A 14129-nucleotide genomic window follows, 5' to 3' on the forward strand; every position below is an offset into this window, starting at 1 on the left:
TGCACGCATTTCCCGAGCCCTCACACGATGCATTAACAACTGTGTGCCCGTGTGGGTCAACAAGCTGCACTTGCAGAGCCCACAGGGATGGATGCAGCCCTGCACCCGTCCCCTTGCAAGTGCCTGTCCCCTTGTGCTAAGTGCCTACAGCCACGCAGTCCAGCCCAGCATTGATGCAGGGGGAACACGGAGAAGTGAATTTGCTGGGGCACAGCAGCGATGCCCGCTGGCTTCTCGCAGGCAGGAGGGCAGGTTTTGTTTCCCAGTCCGGCAGGGAGTTCCCCGCTGGCTTTTCGCCTGCCTGAGCACCGCTTGGGTCAGCAGTGAGGTGGGGCTGATGGAGCTGCTGGGGCCGCCCGGTTCCTGGGCTGGCAAAGCAGATTTTCCTGTTTTGGCCGAGCCTTGCAGCCACCAGCGCAGCTGCACCCTGGGCTCCGTGCCTGGCGGGGTCCCATCTCACCCCGCAGCATGCCCCTGGCACGTGTGACAGCAGTGGGGAAGGGAGACTGAGGCTGGGAAGGACACTCACCGGTAAGTCCCAGTTCGTGAATGCGGTCAGCACAGGCTGGGAGCAAGAAGCAGGGCTCCCCCAGCCCCTTTTCTGGGAGCAGGGATGCTTGACGCTCCCTGCAGAGCCCACTGAGGCTGTGCTGCCTCTCCCAGACCACAGCAGGGCTGTCCCCATCGTCTCCAAAACAGCAGCTCGGGTCACCCTGTGGGGCTGGGATGAGCTGGTCTTTTAAACCAGGGCCAATGTCAGACTGATGTGACACAGCCCATGGGGGTCTGGTGCGGAAAAAGTGCTGAGACACCTAATTCTGTGTTGGGTGGGTGTCTGCTCACCCACGCTGTTGTGTCTACCCACTGCCACAGCCTGAAGCCAGGGCTGGGCACCTCCTGAGTATCGCAGGTGTGTCACCGGGCACTGAATTCCTCATGTGGGGACAGGAGAAACTGATCATTAAAGCTACTGGTGGCAAGGCTGTGCGTGGAGCTTGCGTGTCCTATGGGACAGACGTCCCAGGTGGCCCTGGGCAAGTCACTTAACCTGCACTGCATTGCCCCAGCGATGATGCCGCAGGCGCGGCAGCAGTTCCCACATCCTTCCAGCCCTATGCCTGCACGTGGCAAAGCCCGCTGCTGGATAAATCAAAGGCTCTTGCTGGCTTTGCAGACTCAGCAGAGGGAAGCGCAGGGCTGCTTTCTCCCTGGGAGGATCCCCGTGCAAGAGCCAGGTGGTGTTGGCAGGGGGGCAGGCGGCTGGGGCAGCAAATGGGCACATGCCTGCCCACATCGGCCACGGCGCCAGGGCTGGGTGCCACCAGCACTGTGACGGCTGCAGACCCGCTCCCTGCACAGCCTTGCTCCTGGCACACCGTCCTGCTGCCGCTCCTCACCCGAAAGGAGGCAAGAAGGCTACCAGGAAGCATCCATGCTAGAATGAGAGCTTGCTATGGGGAAAGCAGTTAATGAAGGACCGTTCTGCTTTAAATGTGAAGCCTTCCCATAAGCCACGTCAGCGTTGCCATGTGCACAGGTTGGGTTTACGCAAAATTTCCGAGCTAGTGTGACCCCAACCTGGTGGCACCACTGCCACCCGCCCTGCTGCAAGCCCAGGAGCAAACCCTCCTGCTGCTCAGCCCCAGAGAGGCTGTTAGCTAATGGTGGGGCTTGCGTGGGGCTGAGCAAACCCAAACCCTTCCGCCGTGCTGCCTGGCCAGGGAGGGGCCAGCGCAAAACAGCTCTTGGTTTTGTGGGGATTTCCCCCCCCCCTACAGCCAGGTGATTCCACTTCTCAAAAACGAAGGAAAATGCCCCAATCCATCCTTCCTGCTCCCTTTCCTTTCCTAAGGCAGGCTTGCAGGGTACAAATGGCAAGGCTGTAGGTGAGGGGCCAGCTAGTGCAGAGCACTCCCTGCCCACAGTTCTAAACCTTCCCGCTGGGCTCTGCCTTTTAATTGTGTTTGCTCTGGTTAGAGCCCTGGGCCACCAGCACCTACTGGGAAGGAAATCCTCAGCTTGTTAATTTTGCTTGTGTCCCCAGGTCACCCCAGTTTAGCCATGGCAGTGACAGCCAGGAATGGCAGGTCAACAGCCTCCCCGCTCGCTGGCAGCCCCGTGGCCATCAGCACCACGGCTCGGCCGGGCTCCCTGGGCGGCTGGCTTAGCCGGATCCCACGTGAGTACGGCGGTGCTTGCTCTGCTCTCTCGGGCAGCATTATCCAGTGGGGTCCTGCACTCTGTGGCTCTGTATCCACTTCTCCCTCTCTCCAAATCCCTTTTTCCAGTGGGGTCTGTCAGGGTGGGTATGCTGTAGAGCGGTACCGTGCCACTCCAGGAGTGCAGGGCATCCTCGCTACCCATTTGGAGAAGGGTCTCCAGCTGCAGCCTCTCCATGGGACACTTGCCCAGGATTATAGGGGCAGTTTTGAAAGTACAACAGGAACAGATTTAAATCAACTCTGTTGTTTTTTTGCTTGGATTTAACTCTTCTGTCCATCTCTGCTCCCCAAACATCACACCAGTACCCAAATGGGCACTCATCGCTGTGGCTGTGGCAGCGGGTGTTCTCCTACTCCTCTTCCTCATCTGCATCATCAGGTGCTGCTGTGGCAAGAAGAAGCCCAGGAAGAAGGAGAGAGTCAGCTTGCATGCTGTCAGCAGCAGCACCACCGCCAGCCTCGTGCGTCCTGCTCTCCCTTCTCCCCCATCTCCCTCCCCTGGGTGCTGCCTGGTCCCAGGGCGGTGGGAGTGCAGCATGGCCAGGGATGTGGCTGAGCACGTCCTCAGGGTAGCGCTGCTCTCTGTTGCAGGTCCAGCCCGAGGCGGAGGACCTGGAGCATGGTGTGGAGCAGACAGGGCGAGGAAAGCTGCAGTACTCCCTGGAGTACAACTTCCGTGCGCAGGAGGTAGGGATGCTCGTGGCCACAGCACAGCAGGGAAAAGGCTTTGGTCCTGCATGGTCCCTCTTTGCTGCCCACTGAGGTGGCCCATACCCTCTTGCGCCTCACCCCCTGCCCGCAGCCTGCCAGCTCTCATGCCTGCACGGCATGGAGGTATCCTTCCTGCTGCACTCGCTTGCTTCCCACCAAGCCCTTGGTCATCTGGCCCCATCCCCCTCCAGCTGGTGACCTTGTACATTGCTCCTTTTAAGTTGAAAGTCGGGGTGAAGCAGGCAGCTGAGCTGAAGGCCATGGACAGCAGTGGCACATCTGATCCCTACGTGATCACCTACCTAACATCTGATGTGAAGAAGAGGTACGAGACCAGGGTTTACCGCAAGACCCTGAACCCTGTGTTCAATGAGAGCTTCACTTTCCAGGTAGGAAACTAAAGCTGCTGATGGTTTTTTTTGTCCCGTCAAGAATGTTGCAATGTTGCTCCCTGGGAAAAAAACCTCTCCAGGGAGGGAGATGTCTTTGCAACTGGGATGTGGAAGCACCAGGGAGAAAAACCTATTATCGCATCTGCTGCCCTATCCTGTGGGGCAGGGCTGCCACTGAGGAGTGAGTCCAGCTTTCGGGTCCTCCCCCATAGGTACCCCAGGCAGAGGTGCCTGAATCCACGCTGGTGATGCGGGTCTGTGACTTCAACCGCTTTGCCAAGCATGAAGTCATCGGTGAGGTCCGGCTGCCCCTGGCCAGCGTCAGCCTGCAGCACGTCATCGAGCAGTGGAGTGACCTGGCAGTGGGCAGTAAAGTGAAGGTTGGTCCTGGTGAAGAGGAAACTGTTGGGAGGGATGTGCTGTTGCTTCACTTGCCGCCGCCCCAAGCACCAGGTCCTTGGGGGCAAGCACGAGGGTGGGGGAGACCCAGCAAACCTGGGGCCAGCCTGGTGCTTGTGTCCCAGATGAGCCTGCTCCTTTGCCCAGTGCTCATCACTGGCATCTCTCCATCAGGAAGAGCAGCTGGGTGAGATCTGCTTCTCGCTGCGCTATGTCCCCAGCACTGGCAAGCTGACGGTGCTCATCCTGGAAGCCAAGAAGCTGAAGCGGATGGACTCCCATGGGCTCTCAGGTCAGCAGGGGCTGCTCATGCTTAGATCGCTCTGCTCCTGCCCAGGCCTCAGTGATGGCACCAAGAGCTGCGAAGCCTTGTAAGTGCCTCTTAGTGTCAAGCCCTGCTTCTTGCTGCCACCACCATAGCCACCCCTCACTGGCTTCAGCCTTCCCCAGCACAGATACTCCAGCTTTGGGCAGAGCTGGAGGTATCTCCCAGGAGGAGATGTCGTGGCTGGATGGTATGGGAAGCTGGTGGCAGGAGGAGGTGAGCTCTGGGCAAGGGGAAGAGGGATGGATGTTCGCTACAAGGAGCGACACATGGGATGCTGGGAATCGCCCAGGGAAGCTGTTTCATGGCTGAGCTCCTTGGTCAAAAATTGTCACTCTTGCCAGTTGTCCCCTCTCTCTGTCTCCTCAGATCCTTTTGTCAAGGTACATCTCATCCTGAACAGGAAGAAATGGAAGAAGAAGAGGACAAGTGTGAAGAAAAACACCTTAAGCCCTTACTTCAATGAGGTGCTTGTTTTTGAGGTGCCTTTCAATCACATCCAGGTAGGCTTCCCTGTAGTACCCAGGACATAGCAGGTCCTCGCTGTGGCCAGCCCCCTCCCACTGATGCTCTTTCTTGTGTACTCCCCCCAAGAACGTGGACGTGGTCATCTCCGTCTGGGATCACGACAAAGTGACGAAGAACGAGCCCATTGGCAAACTCTTCCTGGGCTGCCGAGCCACAGGCAACCAGCTGCGGCACTGGTCTGACATGCTATCCAACCCCCGCCGGCCCCTCGCCCAGTGGCACAGCCTGCAGCCCCCAGATGTGGTTGACAAAGCCCTGGGGCTGAAGTCCCACCTCAAGCTGCCCCTGCCCCCCAGATAGTGGGGGGGTCTCCTCCTCCACCCAGTGGCAGGACAGACAGCTTGTGGAGGGGCGAGGGGCTTCTGCTCAGCAACATCTAGATGTGTTGATCCCAGCTCGGTCTCAGCAAAGAGGGGACCGGTGGCTCTTCTTGACCAAGAGATCCCTGGCTGCTGGCGCAGCTCATGCCCTGTGTAATGCCCGGAGCTGGGCAGCTCGGCCCCCCCGGGCAAGGCTGGGCACAGAGCAGAGGGTGCTAAGGAGATGGTGTGGGTGCAGGAGCTGGCTCACCCCAGCTGCTCGTGGGCCGAGGGGACAAATACACAGAACTTCAAGCTCATGCAAAACCACCATGTCCGTTGATGTTTTTAAAGCAGAGGATTGACGTCCCAGCAGGCTGGGGTGGGCAGTTTCTTTGGTTGTGAATAATTCGGCAAGAGGCAAGTTCTTGGGAAGGCTTAATGTGCCCTGTGAAGGCTTCTAAACAAGACCTAGAACTTGAAGCCCCCTAAGAGGCTTGAGAGGAGAGAAAGAGGACGTGCTGATGAGGAAGGTGTAGAGATACAGGACCAGCTCTTCAGCGCCTCTGTGATAAGTGTGCTCTGTGTTCTGGCTAGAGCTTAACTGAGATGGCAAAATCAGCCACTGGTTGTCCACGTGGCTTCACTCTGCCCACTCTCAGCTGTGCAGCCCAAGATGTGACTCGGGCTATGGGGCTCCTCAGCGACCATCGCCATGGGTCAGGCAAATGAAGATGCACAGCGTCAGCCCCACGCACCCCGCACGGCCCCGCAGTGCCGGCGCAGCAAGGTTCGCACTCTGGCACCTGGAGGTGCTGCCAGGGTGGAGGGGCTGAGGCTCTCACTTTCATGCCATGGTCATGCTACCCTGATGAAGGCTGGGTTGCAGCCCTCACCTCACTTCTGGGCAGGTTTCATGTCACCTGGGAGGTTTTTGTGGCCATGTGTCCCGCCCTGCCCTGCTCTGTGAGGCCTTGGGTATGGGCTATGTACAGAAAGATGCCTCCTAGAAAGATGAGGGCACAGGAGAGGTGCCACCATCCCTCCCCATCCTTGAATATGCTGCAGTTTGGGGTGGCTGAAGAGCATCTCTGAGCCATCTGCAGGAGGAAGCTCGCTGCGTTAGGCTGGGGGAGGGAATCGCTCTTGCTCCAAAATATTTCTGCTACAAAGCAGCCATAGCACGTGGAAGATTTGGGCTCCTATCATGGAATTTCGGCCCTAAAGACAAAAGTAATTTGCACCGTGGGGAGCTGTGGGCATGACGCTAATAGCTATCGCCTGGGCTCTGGAGGGGAGAGAGTCTGGCACATTAATGAAGAGCCATTAATATTGAAAAGCGGTTAATCTGCAATTACCCAGAGCTTCATGGAGCGACCCTCTGAGAATTAAACAAACACGGCGAAGCTGAGGAAGATGCTGAAAACTCTGGATAGAGATTAATGACCTAAGCTTAACCATAAAAATCTGCTGTGTCTGCTTCTTGATAAATATGCTCCTGGCTTCGCCGTGGCTGTGAGGAGGGAAGAAATGACAGGATGGTTTTGAGATGGCTATAACAAGTGGAGTGTGGCTTCTTCTGGGGAAATAGCATCTGCTGGCAGCCACTAATGAGACAGAGGAGGAAATCAGTCACCTGAGAAAGACTTATAAAGGGATGCTTTAAAGCCTCAACCTTCAGTCTCAGCCTTAAATCAGGCTGGAATGGGCTGTGCAGAAGGGAACGTCTCTGAATTGGGTTTGGGGTCCCAAATCCATCGCCAGGTTGGTTTTTGGGGATGCTGTGTGGTGATTTAGGGCCATGAAGGACCCAGAAGTGCTTTTGGAGGTGCTGGGAACAGGCATTTCTTATTTGTGTGTGTGTGTGCACTTTTTCCAGCCTGCTTTTTTGAAGTCACAGCCTTGAGGTTCGCTGCATAATTCACAGGGCCGAGCATCAAAGCACGTATTAGTCCCAAAACGGACAAGGCTGAAGAAGGTGCAGGTCCATCCCCTCCTTGAGAAGCATTACCCCTGACACCAGTGTCTGCCATCCTCTCTCCAGCTTGGCCCGGCTCAGAGCCCGAATCCCTGGCGGGTCCTGGGGGCGCAGAGCTGCCAGGGCAGCCCGGGGTGCCTTTGGGGGGGAGCCAGGGAAGCCGGGGGCGGACGCCTGGATGCGCTGGCCCTGGGCACCCTGGGGTGAGCCTTGGTGCAGTAAAACTCAGCAAACCGATTTGTTTGCTCAAGAGGGAGAGGTGAGCGGGTGGGGATGATCTCCACCCAGCTCTGGTTTTTAATGCACCACCGAGGCTGCTTCCTTGCTCTGTCGTTGTTTTCCCTGCTCAGTCTGCCCGGTGCTCTTACACCGAGGCTCTGAGCGCTCTCCTCCGCTGGCAGGATCCTCTGCGTATCTGCTGGCCGCTGTTTGAAGCAGGGCTGGTGCAGCTGGGCTTTGCTTTGTGGCTTATTTCACCCAAAGTGAACGGAGCCTGCTCACGGGGAGGCAGAGAGCCCGTCTCGCGTAGGAGCGCCTCCTCCCCTCGCCGTGGCCTTGGCAAGGTTAGCTGCCCCTCACCCACCAAGGCCAGATGTCTGAGCATCTTCTGCCTGACCAGCGCTCCTCATGTACTCGGGGGGCCGGGAGCAGGAGGTTCCCTGGTGGAAGATGCAACAGGAAAAGTTAAAGGAGGGGGAAACCAGTTCCTTCTCAGCTTGTGTCTGTGCTGGGTTCCTACGTCTGCATCTAGAGGGCAGGACAGGTACGTGCTCCGAGCTGCGCCTGAGCCAGCTGGTCTGTGGCCCCTGCCAGAGCCTCACCAGCCAAGATTTCTTCTTCTGGAGACAGAGCGTGTGGGCCGAGAGGGAGAGAAAGCGGTGATGCTGTGGTGCAAGCCCGTGCCCACTGCCGCAGAGCCGGCTGGCAGCCATGTGGCGATGCCGGCGTGTCCAGGTGGCTTTTTCCAGGAGGCAGGAGCCAGCTGGTGGGTTAAGGGGGGCACGAAAGCAGGTGTCCAAAGTCAATCTGCACGGTGCAAGGTGCCGGGGCAGTGGGTGGGGAGTTTTTTCCTCTGCTTCATGCAAGGGACAGTCCCTCTGCATTTAACTAGCAGCTTTGCAGGTTGGTGGCAAGGCAAAAAGCAGGGCTTGCGCCAGGCAGAGGTCTGTTAAAGGAGACACAAAGTACTGAAAATGGAGGCGTTTGCTATGAAGATTTAATACTTTAGTTATTTACATCCAGATCCAAGACTTCTGGCTTCCTGAATTCCCTCCCAAAGCAAATTGTTCCCTCGTTCAGGGTTTTTTTGTAGTATTTGTCCCTGCACTTCAGGAAATCAAACGGGAGAACTGCACCAGAAGAAGGCTGAGCTTTGTACGAGCTTGCCACCAGTCATCTGCCGTAAAGCTAAAATGATTATGGGCTGTCATCGTTCAGCCTGGGTATGGGCTGGCTGTCCTCCAGCCACAGATTTTTTGGCTAGTCTCACAGGTTTTGAGAACTGGAGAGTGTCTAAGCTCTTCTCACCAGGAGCAAGCGTGCCTGTTTTATAAATATTCGTTAGCTAACATCATTATGTCTTGCGATTTTATGGGCAAAACGTGTACTTTGCCATGCATGGGTTTCTTTCTCAAAAGCTCCAGCTCCTCACTTTGTGAGGTCTTATGCAGATTTGAAGCTTTTTCTTTTAAAACATGTTTTTATCCTTTGTGGTTGTGGTTGGGGAAATATATGAGGATGCCTCTTGGCTCAAAACCCGGAGGCAGTGTGAGGATGGCTGCCTTTTGATCAAGGCTCTTGCAAAAGAGCAAGGGCTCGCCCTGCCACGCTGCGAGCCTGGGGAGGCTGGTGGAGCACAACGGTGGAGGGAGACCCCACGCAAGAGTCATTGACCACCACTGAGGTTTGCAGGGTGGGTGGGAGGAAAGCTGATACCCCTCGGCTGGAGCAGGGGAAGGGTGTACCACTCCCTCTCAGGGGGCTCAGGGCCACACTTTCACCAAAACTGCATCTTCCAAGCTGCCCAGCACACCGCCCCCCGGCTGGCTGCCCAGGGGGGGCTCCCTGGAGGAGATGGGGGAAGCTTCTGGCTGTCCCTCTGGAGTGGAAGGGATCATTAAAATGCCTTGTTTCTCTTCAAGGCCAGTATTTATATTGAAAGCACCTGCATGTGAGTACTTGTACATGGCCATACAGAGTTGTTCTGTTCCTACAGGCTCTTGTCCAGACTTGGTGATGAGTAGAAGTGAAGCGTAAAGAGCAGGGTGGGGATGTGGTGTCCATAGCCCTGCAACCTGGCTGTGCTCACTCTGCTTAGTGCCATCAGCAGGAGGGGACCAACGCTCCGGCAAGCCGGCACCCCAGGACTGGCAGAGTGGTCTGCAGGTCCGGGGAGCCCTTGGGGTGTGCTTGTGCCTATCTCGGGGCAACGGGGTGACTGGTATTTGGGCTGGTTAAGGGTAAGGTCTTCAGGGCCTCTCGTGACTTTAAGTGCTGCTGTGGGCAAAGCCAGCTGCCAGCTTGTGTCCCCTTGCTCATGCAGCAGGAAAGCTGTGTTTCTGTGGTCTTGCCAGTCCTTTCTTCTTTTTTTTTTTTTTTTTTTTTTTTTTTTTTGTGGCAGACGGAAGAGGCTGAGAGCACAGGGTCCCTGGCACAGGCATCCCTTGTGCCCACAGATCTAGTCCCACCCCTGCTGCTCCCTGCCTTGTCCAGCTGACTCCTCTTCCAAGGCCAAGCTCTCCAGCTACTTCTCCCTCTTCTCTTGCCACTATTGTGGAGCTCCAAGCCCAATTCCAGCCTCCTGTCCCATGCCAGCTCCAAGAAACCCCTCAGGGGGAGCTGGAAAAAAACCCCCCACATCCTGCGGTGTCCACTGGTCCAAAACCAGGGGAGCCTGCGTGTTCCCCTTCACAGGACCCACCATTGCTCAGAGAACTGACTGCATCTACCCTGGGGAACCTCAATACTGCCTGCAGCGGGCAGGTGCTGCGCGTGGGCAGCACTGACAGCATCAGCGACGTGAGCAGCCTGCCCAGGGGCGGGTTTAGGCACAGCTGGTCATGCCTCAGGGTCGGCATCCAGGCTCTGCTCCATGGGCGTCATCACAAAATGGGGCAACCCTGCTTCCCAGACATTGAGTGCATCGAAGCCTCTCTGGAGAAAAGGAAGCGTGTCCTCATCCACTGCAGGGATGTTTACTCTCTGTGTCCTACTTGTGGCATTCGGTACCTGATGGTCAAGCACAGCATGAGGCTGCTGGCACTCTGAGTTTGTGAGCGTGCAGTACCCGCTGAATATCCAGGAGTGTCATCAGGACCTGCTGGTGAGTTTGGAGATGTCCCCGCAGCCTGGGGACATCAACATCATGTGCCTGAAGCACTCCCTGTCAAGGAGGATGGCATGGAGCTAAACAGACAAGGTGGCTGCCTTGTTTGGCAGCAGCCCTGGAGAGGAAAAAGCAAAAACCTAAACTCCATCTCACGGGTGAACGAGGTGACTGTAGCTGTGGGGTGTGTACGACAGCAGTGGCACAAGATGCAAAGGTGGTGGCCTTCCTTTGTGGCAGTTCCTAGAGGCTGGTGTCAGCAGAAGTAGAGTGTGGGGAGCTATTTTAGGAGTGCACTGCAGGGAATGTCCTGGGCAGACCTTGCTTTGCTTTGGCTTGATGTGAATTTGGGAAAGCAAAGGGCAGTCAGACGCTGGTTCCCTCAGTGGTCCTGCCTGAGCTTTTACCACGAGCACGGCTGCTGCTGAGGAGAAGGCTGTTCTTTTGCTGTCACCCTTGATATAGTGTCATCTGGTGTCACGTCACTCCATAGTGCCTGTCCACCTGGTGCTCATAGGATGCTGAAGAGGAGGCAAGGTGTAAGGGTGAAGGAGGTGCCCATGCTTGCATGGATCCATCAGGCTAATCCGTCCAACAGGTGGAGGTTCCCTGAAGGAGCCTGGCCCAGAAGTACCACGCAGGGCAGAATCTCCTGTGTATGCTAGGTCCTCCCTCTGCCTGGCCTTGCGGGATGGTGAAAGTCCTCTGGGAATGGTGGACCATACCCACGGCGCATTCCTCTAGCACAGGCGGAGGGGAAGGAGGGAAAGGAACAAGGTCACCCGTCCCATGGGAAAGGTACACAAGTGCGAATGGTGCGTTTGCTCCTGGCCCCTGCGCAATACCCTCACTCATACTTGGTATTCACAGACCGAGCTCCTCTCTGAAGGACTTGCCTTGAGCTTCTTATGTCTTCCTTGAGGTTTTCTGCAAGGAACTTGTTCGTTCACCACTCGAACACTTACACTACTTCCTTTGGAAACCTCTGCCAGTCTTCACGTTAACCATAGCTCCTAACGTTGGGATGGTTTGGTTTTGCTGTTTTTCCTGGTCCTCTCTGGGTTTCTTCCTCATGATATTCTGGGTCTTTGGCATCTTTCTTTTTTTGGGAGAGCCGCCCAACAGCTTAACCTCTGTGCAAGGTGGCTCCAGGGAAAGCCCCACGCAGACTTGGAGGCTTGACCTTCCGCTCACTCCGTTACCACACTCACCATCCGCTCGTTCTGCATCCTACAAACACACCCGTTGTCCTGCGAGAAAACTTCTGGCTTGCTTGCTTTGAACGTCTTTATTCAACTGTTTCAGGCCAACACTTGCCTATGACAAGGTGATAACCAAAACCTTGAGCTCAGAGCAAACCTCTCCTGCTGTGCTGCATGCCAGGACCCCAGGAGGTTCAGAAAGCCTTCATGCCACCAGGCTGAAGGAAATGCCTTGGCTGTGGGGAATTTCTGAATGGAGGACTCCCCCAGTTATGATCCCTTCACCAAAAGCTGGGCTGTTCTCTGGAGTACTGGTGGGCCAGCAGTAGCCAGAACACCTGTAGCTGTGTTGAGAGTTAAAGAAAAGGGCTGTAGGGACTTTGGATAGAATAATAGAGTCAGTTTAAGTCCAGAGTCAAACCTGGCTTGTGGAACTGGCACTGAGAGACGTGAAGTGGCTAAGCCTTTCCTGAATGGGTGATTTTAGCTGTTGGCTGTTGAGCGTGGACACTGTCTGTCTGCAAATGTGCTTGCTTTGGTCTCTGTGCTTTCATTTTCTGAGAAACTGGCTTTAGCTGGGACAAGCAGACATTCCTCCTGCCAAACTGTCTGTTCTTTGCTGACGTCCAGATGGGAGGTGGATGCTGGGTGCAGTGATGCCTCTACCGATGAGCCTTCCTCCGCAGCTGCAGTGAGGGATGCTCCTGAGGGCAGAAACTGCTGGAGTTTGTGTTTTCTAGGTTGGCCTGGACCTGAAGACCCCTGTCTCCATTTGAGCTCACCATCTGGGGGACATGTATGTGCCGGAGGTGGGTGGGGACGAGGGCTGGATTGGCCTGATCCTTGTTACAGCTCTTCCCAAGCCCAGCTGCTTACTAGGTGCTGGCCCACAGCCATTACCTGGGAGCCCAGCTGAGGGCAAAACCAGCCGGAGCCTCTGCCCTGCACCTCCGCTGTGCATTTCCAGGAGTCTCACTGTGGACTTGCAAGGGGGTAGCTCAGACCTACAGGCCATCACACATTGTCACTGCGATGTTCACTACCCAAACCATCTACCTCTTGACGTTTGAGAGGGACAAAGCCCAGGACCCAACCTTGCCCACACCAGGGCTTTCTCCTTCTTCCACCTGCTACAGGGGAACCCCCCTGCAAGACACCAGCCCCCTCTCAAGGACACGCTCTTCCTTCACTGGCATCTGCAGCACAACTTGCACGATGCTAAAGGTGGTGAAACAGGAAGCTTGCAGCAGCAGATTTGCTGCTATCTATATAACATCTGAGGGGCGCCTGGAAACTATTGTCAGGGCCATGTCTGTATCAGCCTTAAAAAACCCCAGCTGGAAGGGGAGGGAGCGCCTGGGCTGGGGGAGGATGGGAGCTGTTTGGCCTCCTGTCTCCATGGGATCCCCTACACACATAGACTCCGTGTGCTGTGGCTGGCACTGGTGAGTATTTCCAGCTACATTTCCATCTGCCTCCCCTTCAGACCCATGGAGATAGGGATCTGGGGCATCCCACGGGAGCGATTACCTTTCTGCCTCTCCCAGCCCCTGTGCTGCTGTGAGCCTTGGGGCTGCCTGTAGTGGCTCCACAGGTTTGTTTTTAAAAAAACCTTGGTTGTGTTGAAATATTTTACACGGGGAGGAGCTGCAAATGCTTCCCGTGTGGTAAGTGAGGTTCGAAGAGCATGCTAATGATGGGTGGCTCACTCTGGGATTGCTTTTGCATGCACTGTCAGCAGTGGGTTGTGGGGTGCAGGCTCTTTCCCCCCTTCATTCCTGAAGGACAGAGCTGCTCCCAAGCCCTTGCAGGTGAATGGAGCAGTGCCCTTGTCCGCAGATGACCCACTCTGTGTCTCCAAGAGGATATTTTATTAGGGGCCTTGCAGGTGGATGGCTGCATGCAGGGAGCCCAGGCTCCCCACAGCCTTGAAGCCCTGTCTAGTGCGGCTGGTTGGTGGGAGGAAGAGGGAGAGGAAGGCTCCCTCCTTGGCACTTCCAAGGAAAAGCCCCTCCCCGGCTCCTCCGTTCGCCCACTCCATGGGTAGAAGCTGTCCTCCCCCTCCCCACCCCTCCACCCCTGGTGGCTGCCCTGTCCTCAGGGGCTGCCTGCCCCAGCCAAGGGAGGTGCACAAGGGGCTCTTGCACATCATTGGTCTGAGAAGGTCTCCATGCCCTTAAAGAGAAGGTGGATTTTCTGCTGAGCCACCCGAGAAGCCCTTTTATACCTCCTTACTCAGCCAGCTGCCAGCAGCTCGCCTGTCCGGCCAACGGGACTCTGATTGTCTCCTCCAGACTTGGGTGAGCTGTTTTGCATGTCTCTTAATGACCCAGCTTGCTCTTAGGGGGTGATGGGGAAGCAGATTCACTCACCTGAGTTTTAGGGTGATAAATACCAGGTGGAGGGTGACCTGCTGGGAGAAACGGGTGCTAATAAAGCCTCCTCCATCCTTTGCCTGTTGGAAGGGGTCTGTGCGTCGGCAAGTCTCCCTCTGAATTTTCCAGTGACCTTTTTGGTTTTATGCCTTCCCCTCCCCTGGCTGGCTCTGCTTTCTGGCTTGAGTGGCGAGCGGAGCCGAGGCTCCCTAGCACCGACCTTCCCAGCGCCATAGGACGCAGGATCCTTGCGTGCCATAACGCAGCGATGCTGCCTGCCTACACCGCTTCCTCCAGCTCCCAACCCGGTCCTCGCAGTGCCCTCCTCCCCAAAAGCACCCTTGGACAGGGTCTGAAATCCAAGTTTGCTGTG

At 56.3% G+C, this 14129-nt stretch overlaps 1 protein-coding gene across 1 annotated transcript; it reads left to right on the forward strand.

Moving 5' to 3' along the window:
• Positions 1-403: 403 nt before the first annotated feature.
• Positions 404-5413, forward strand: SYT8 (synaptotagmin 8). Its single transcript, XM_005439128.3, has 9 exons — positions 404-531; positions 2045-2179; positions 2526-2683; positions 2814-2909; positions 3155-3322; positions 3538-3705; positions 3899-4016; positions 4419-4552; positions 4644-5413. Exons 2-9 carry the CDS (start codon positions 2062-2064, stop codon positions 4875-4877), a joined length of 1194 nt encoding a protein of 397 aa, XP_005439185.1. The 5' UTR covers positions 404-531; positions 2045-2061; the 3' UTR covers positions 4878-5413.
• Positions 5414-14129: the final 8716 nt, after the last annotated feature.

The sequence above is a fragment of the Falco cherrug genome, chromosome 10 (genome assembly GCF_023634085.1).
Source record: "Falco cherrug isolate bFalChe1 chromosome 10, bFalChe1.pri, whole genome shotgun sequence".
NCBI classification, from domain to species: domain Eukaryota; kingdom Metazoa; phylum Chordata; class Aves; order Falconiformes; family Falconidae; genus Falco; species Falco cherrug.

What these genes read in the sequence shown, in the direction of transcription:
- SYT8 (XM_005439128.3), top strand. Translation starts at nt 2,062, where the DNA reads ATGGCAGTGACAGCCAGGAATGGCAGGTCAACAGCCTCCCCGCTCGCT. An exon ending in CTGGCTTAGCCGGATCCCAC is followed by an intron (nt 2,180 to 2,525) that starts GTGAGTACGGCG and finishes ACATCACACCAG; the next exon opens with TACCCAAATGGGCACTCATC. An exon ending in ATGAGAGCTTCACTTTCCAG is followed by an intron (nt 3,323 to 3,537) that starts GTAGGAAACTAA and finishes CCTCCCCCATAG; the next exon opens with GTACCCCAGGCAGAGGTGCC.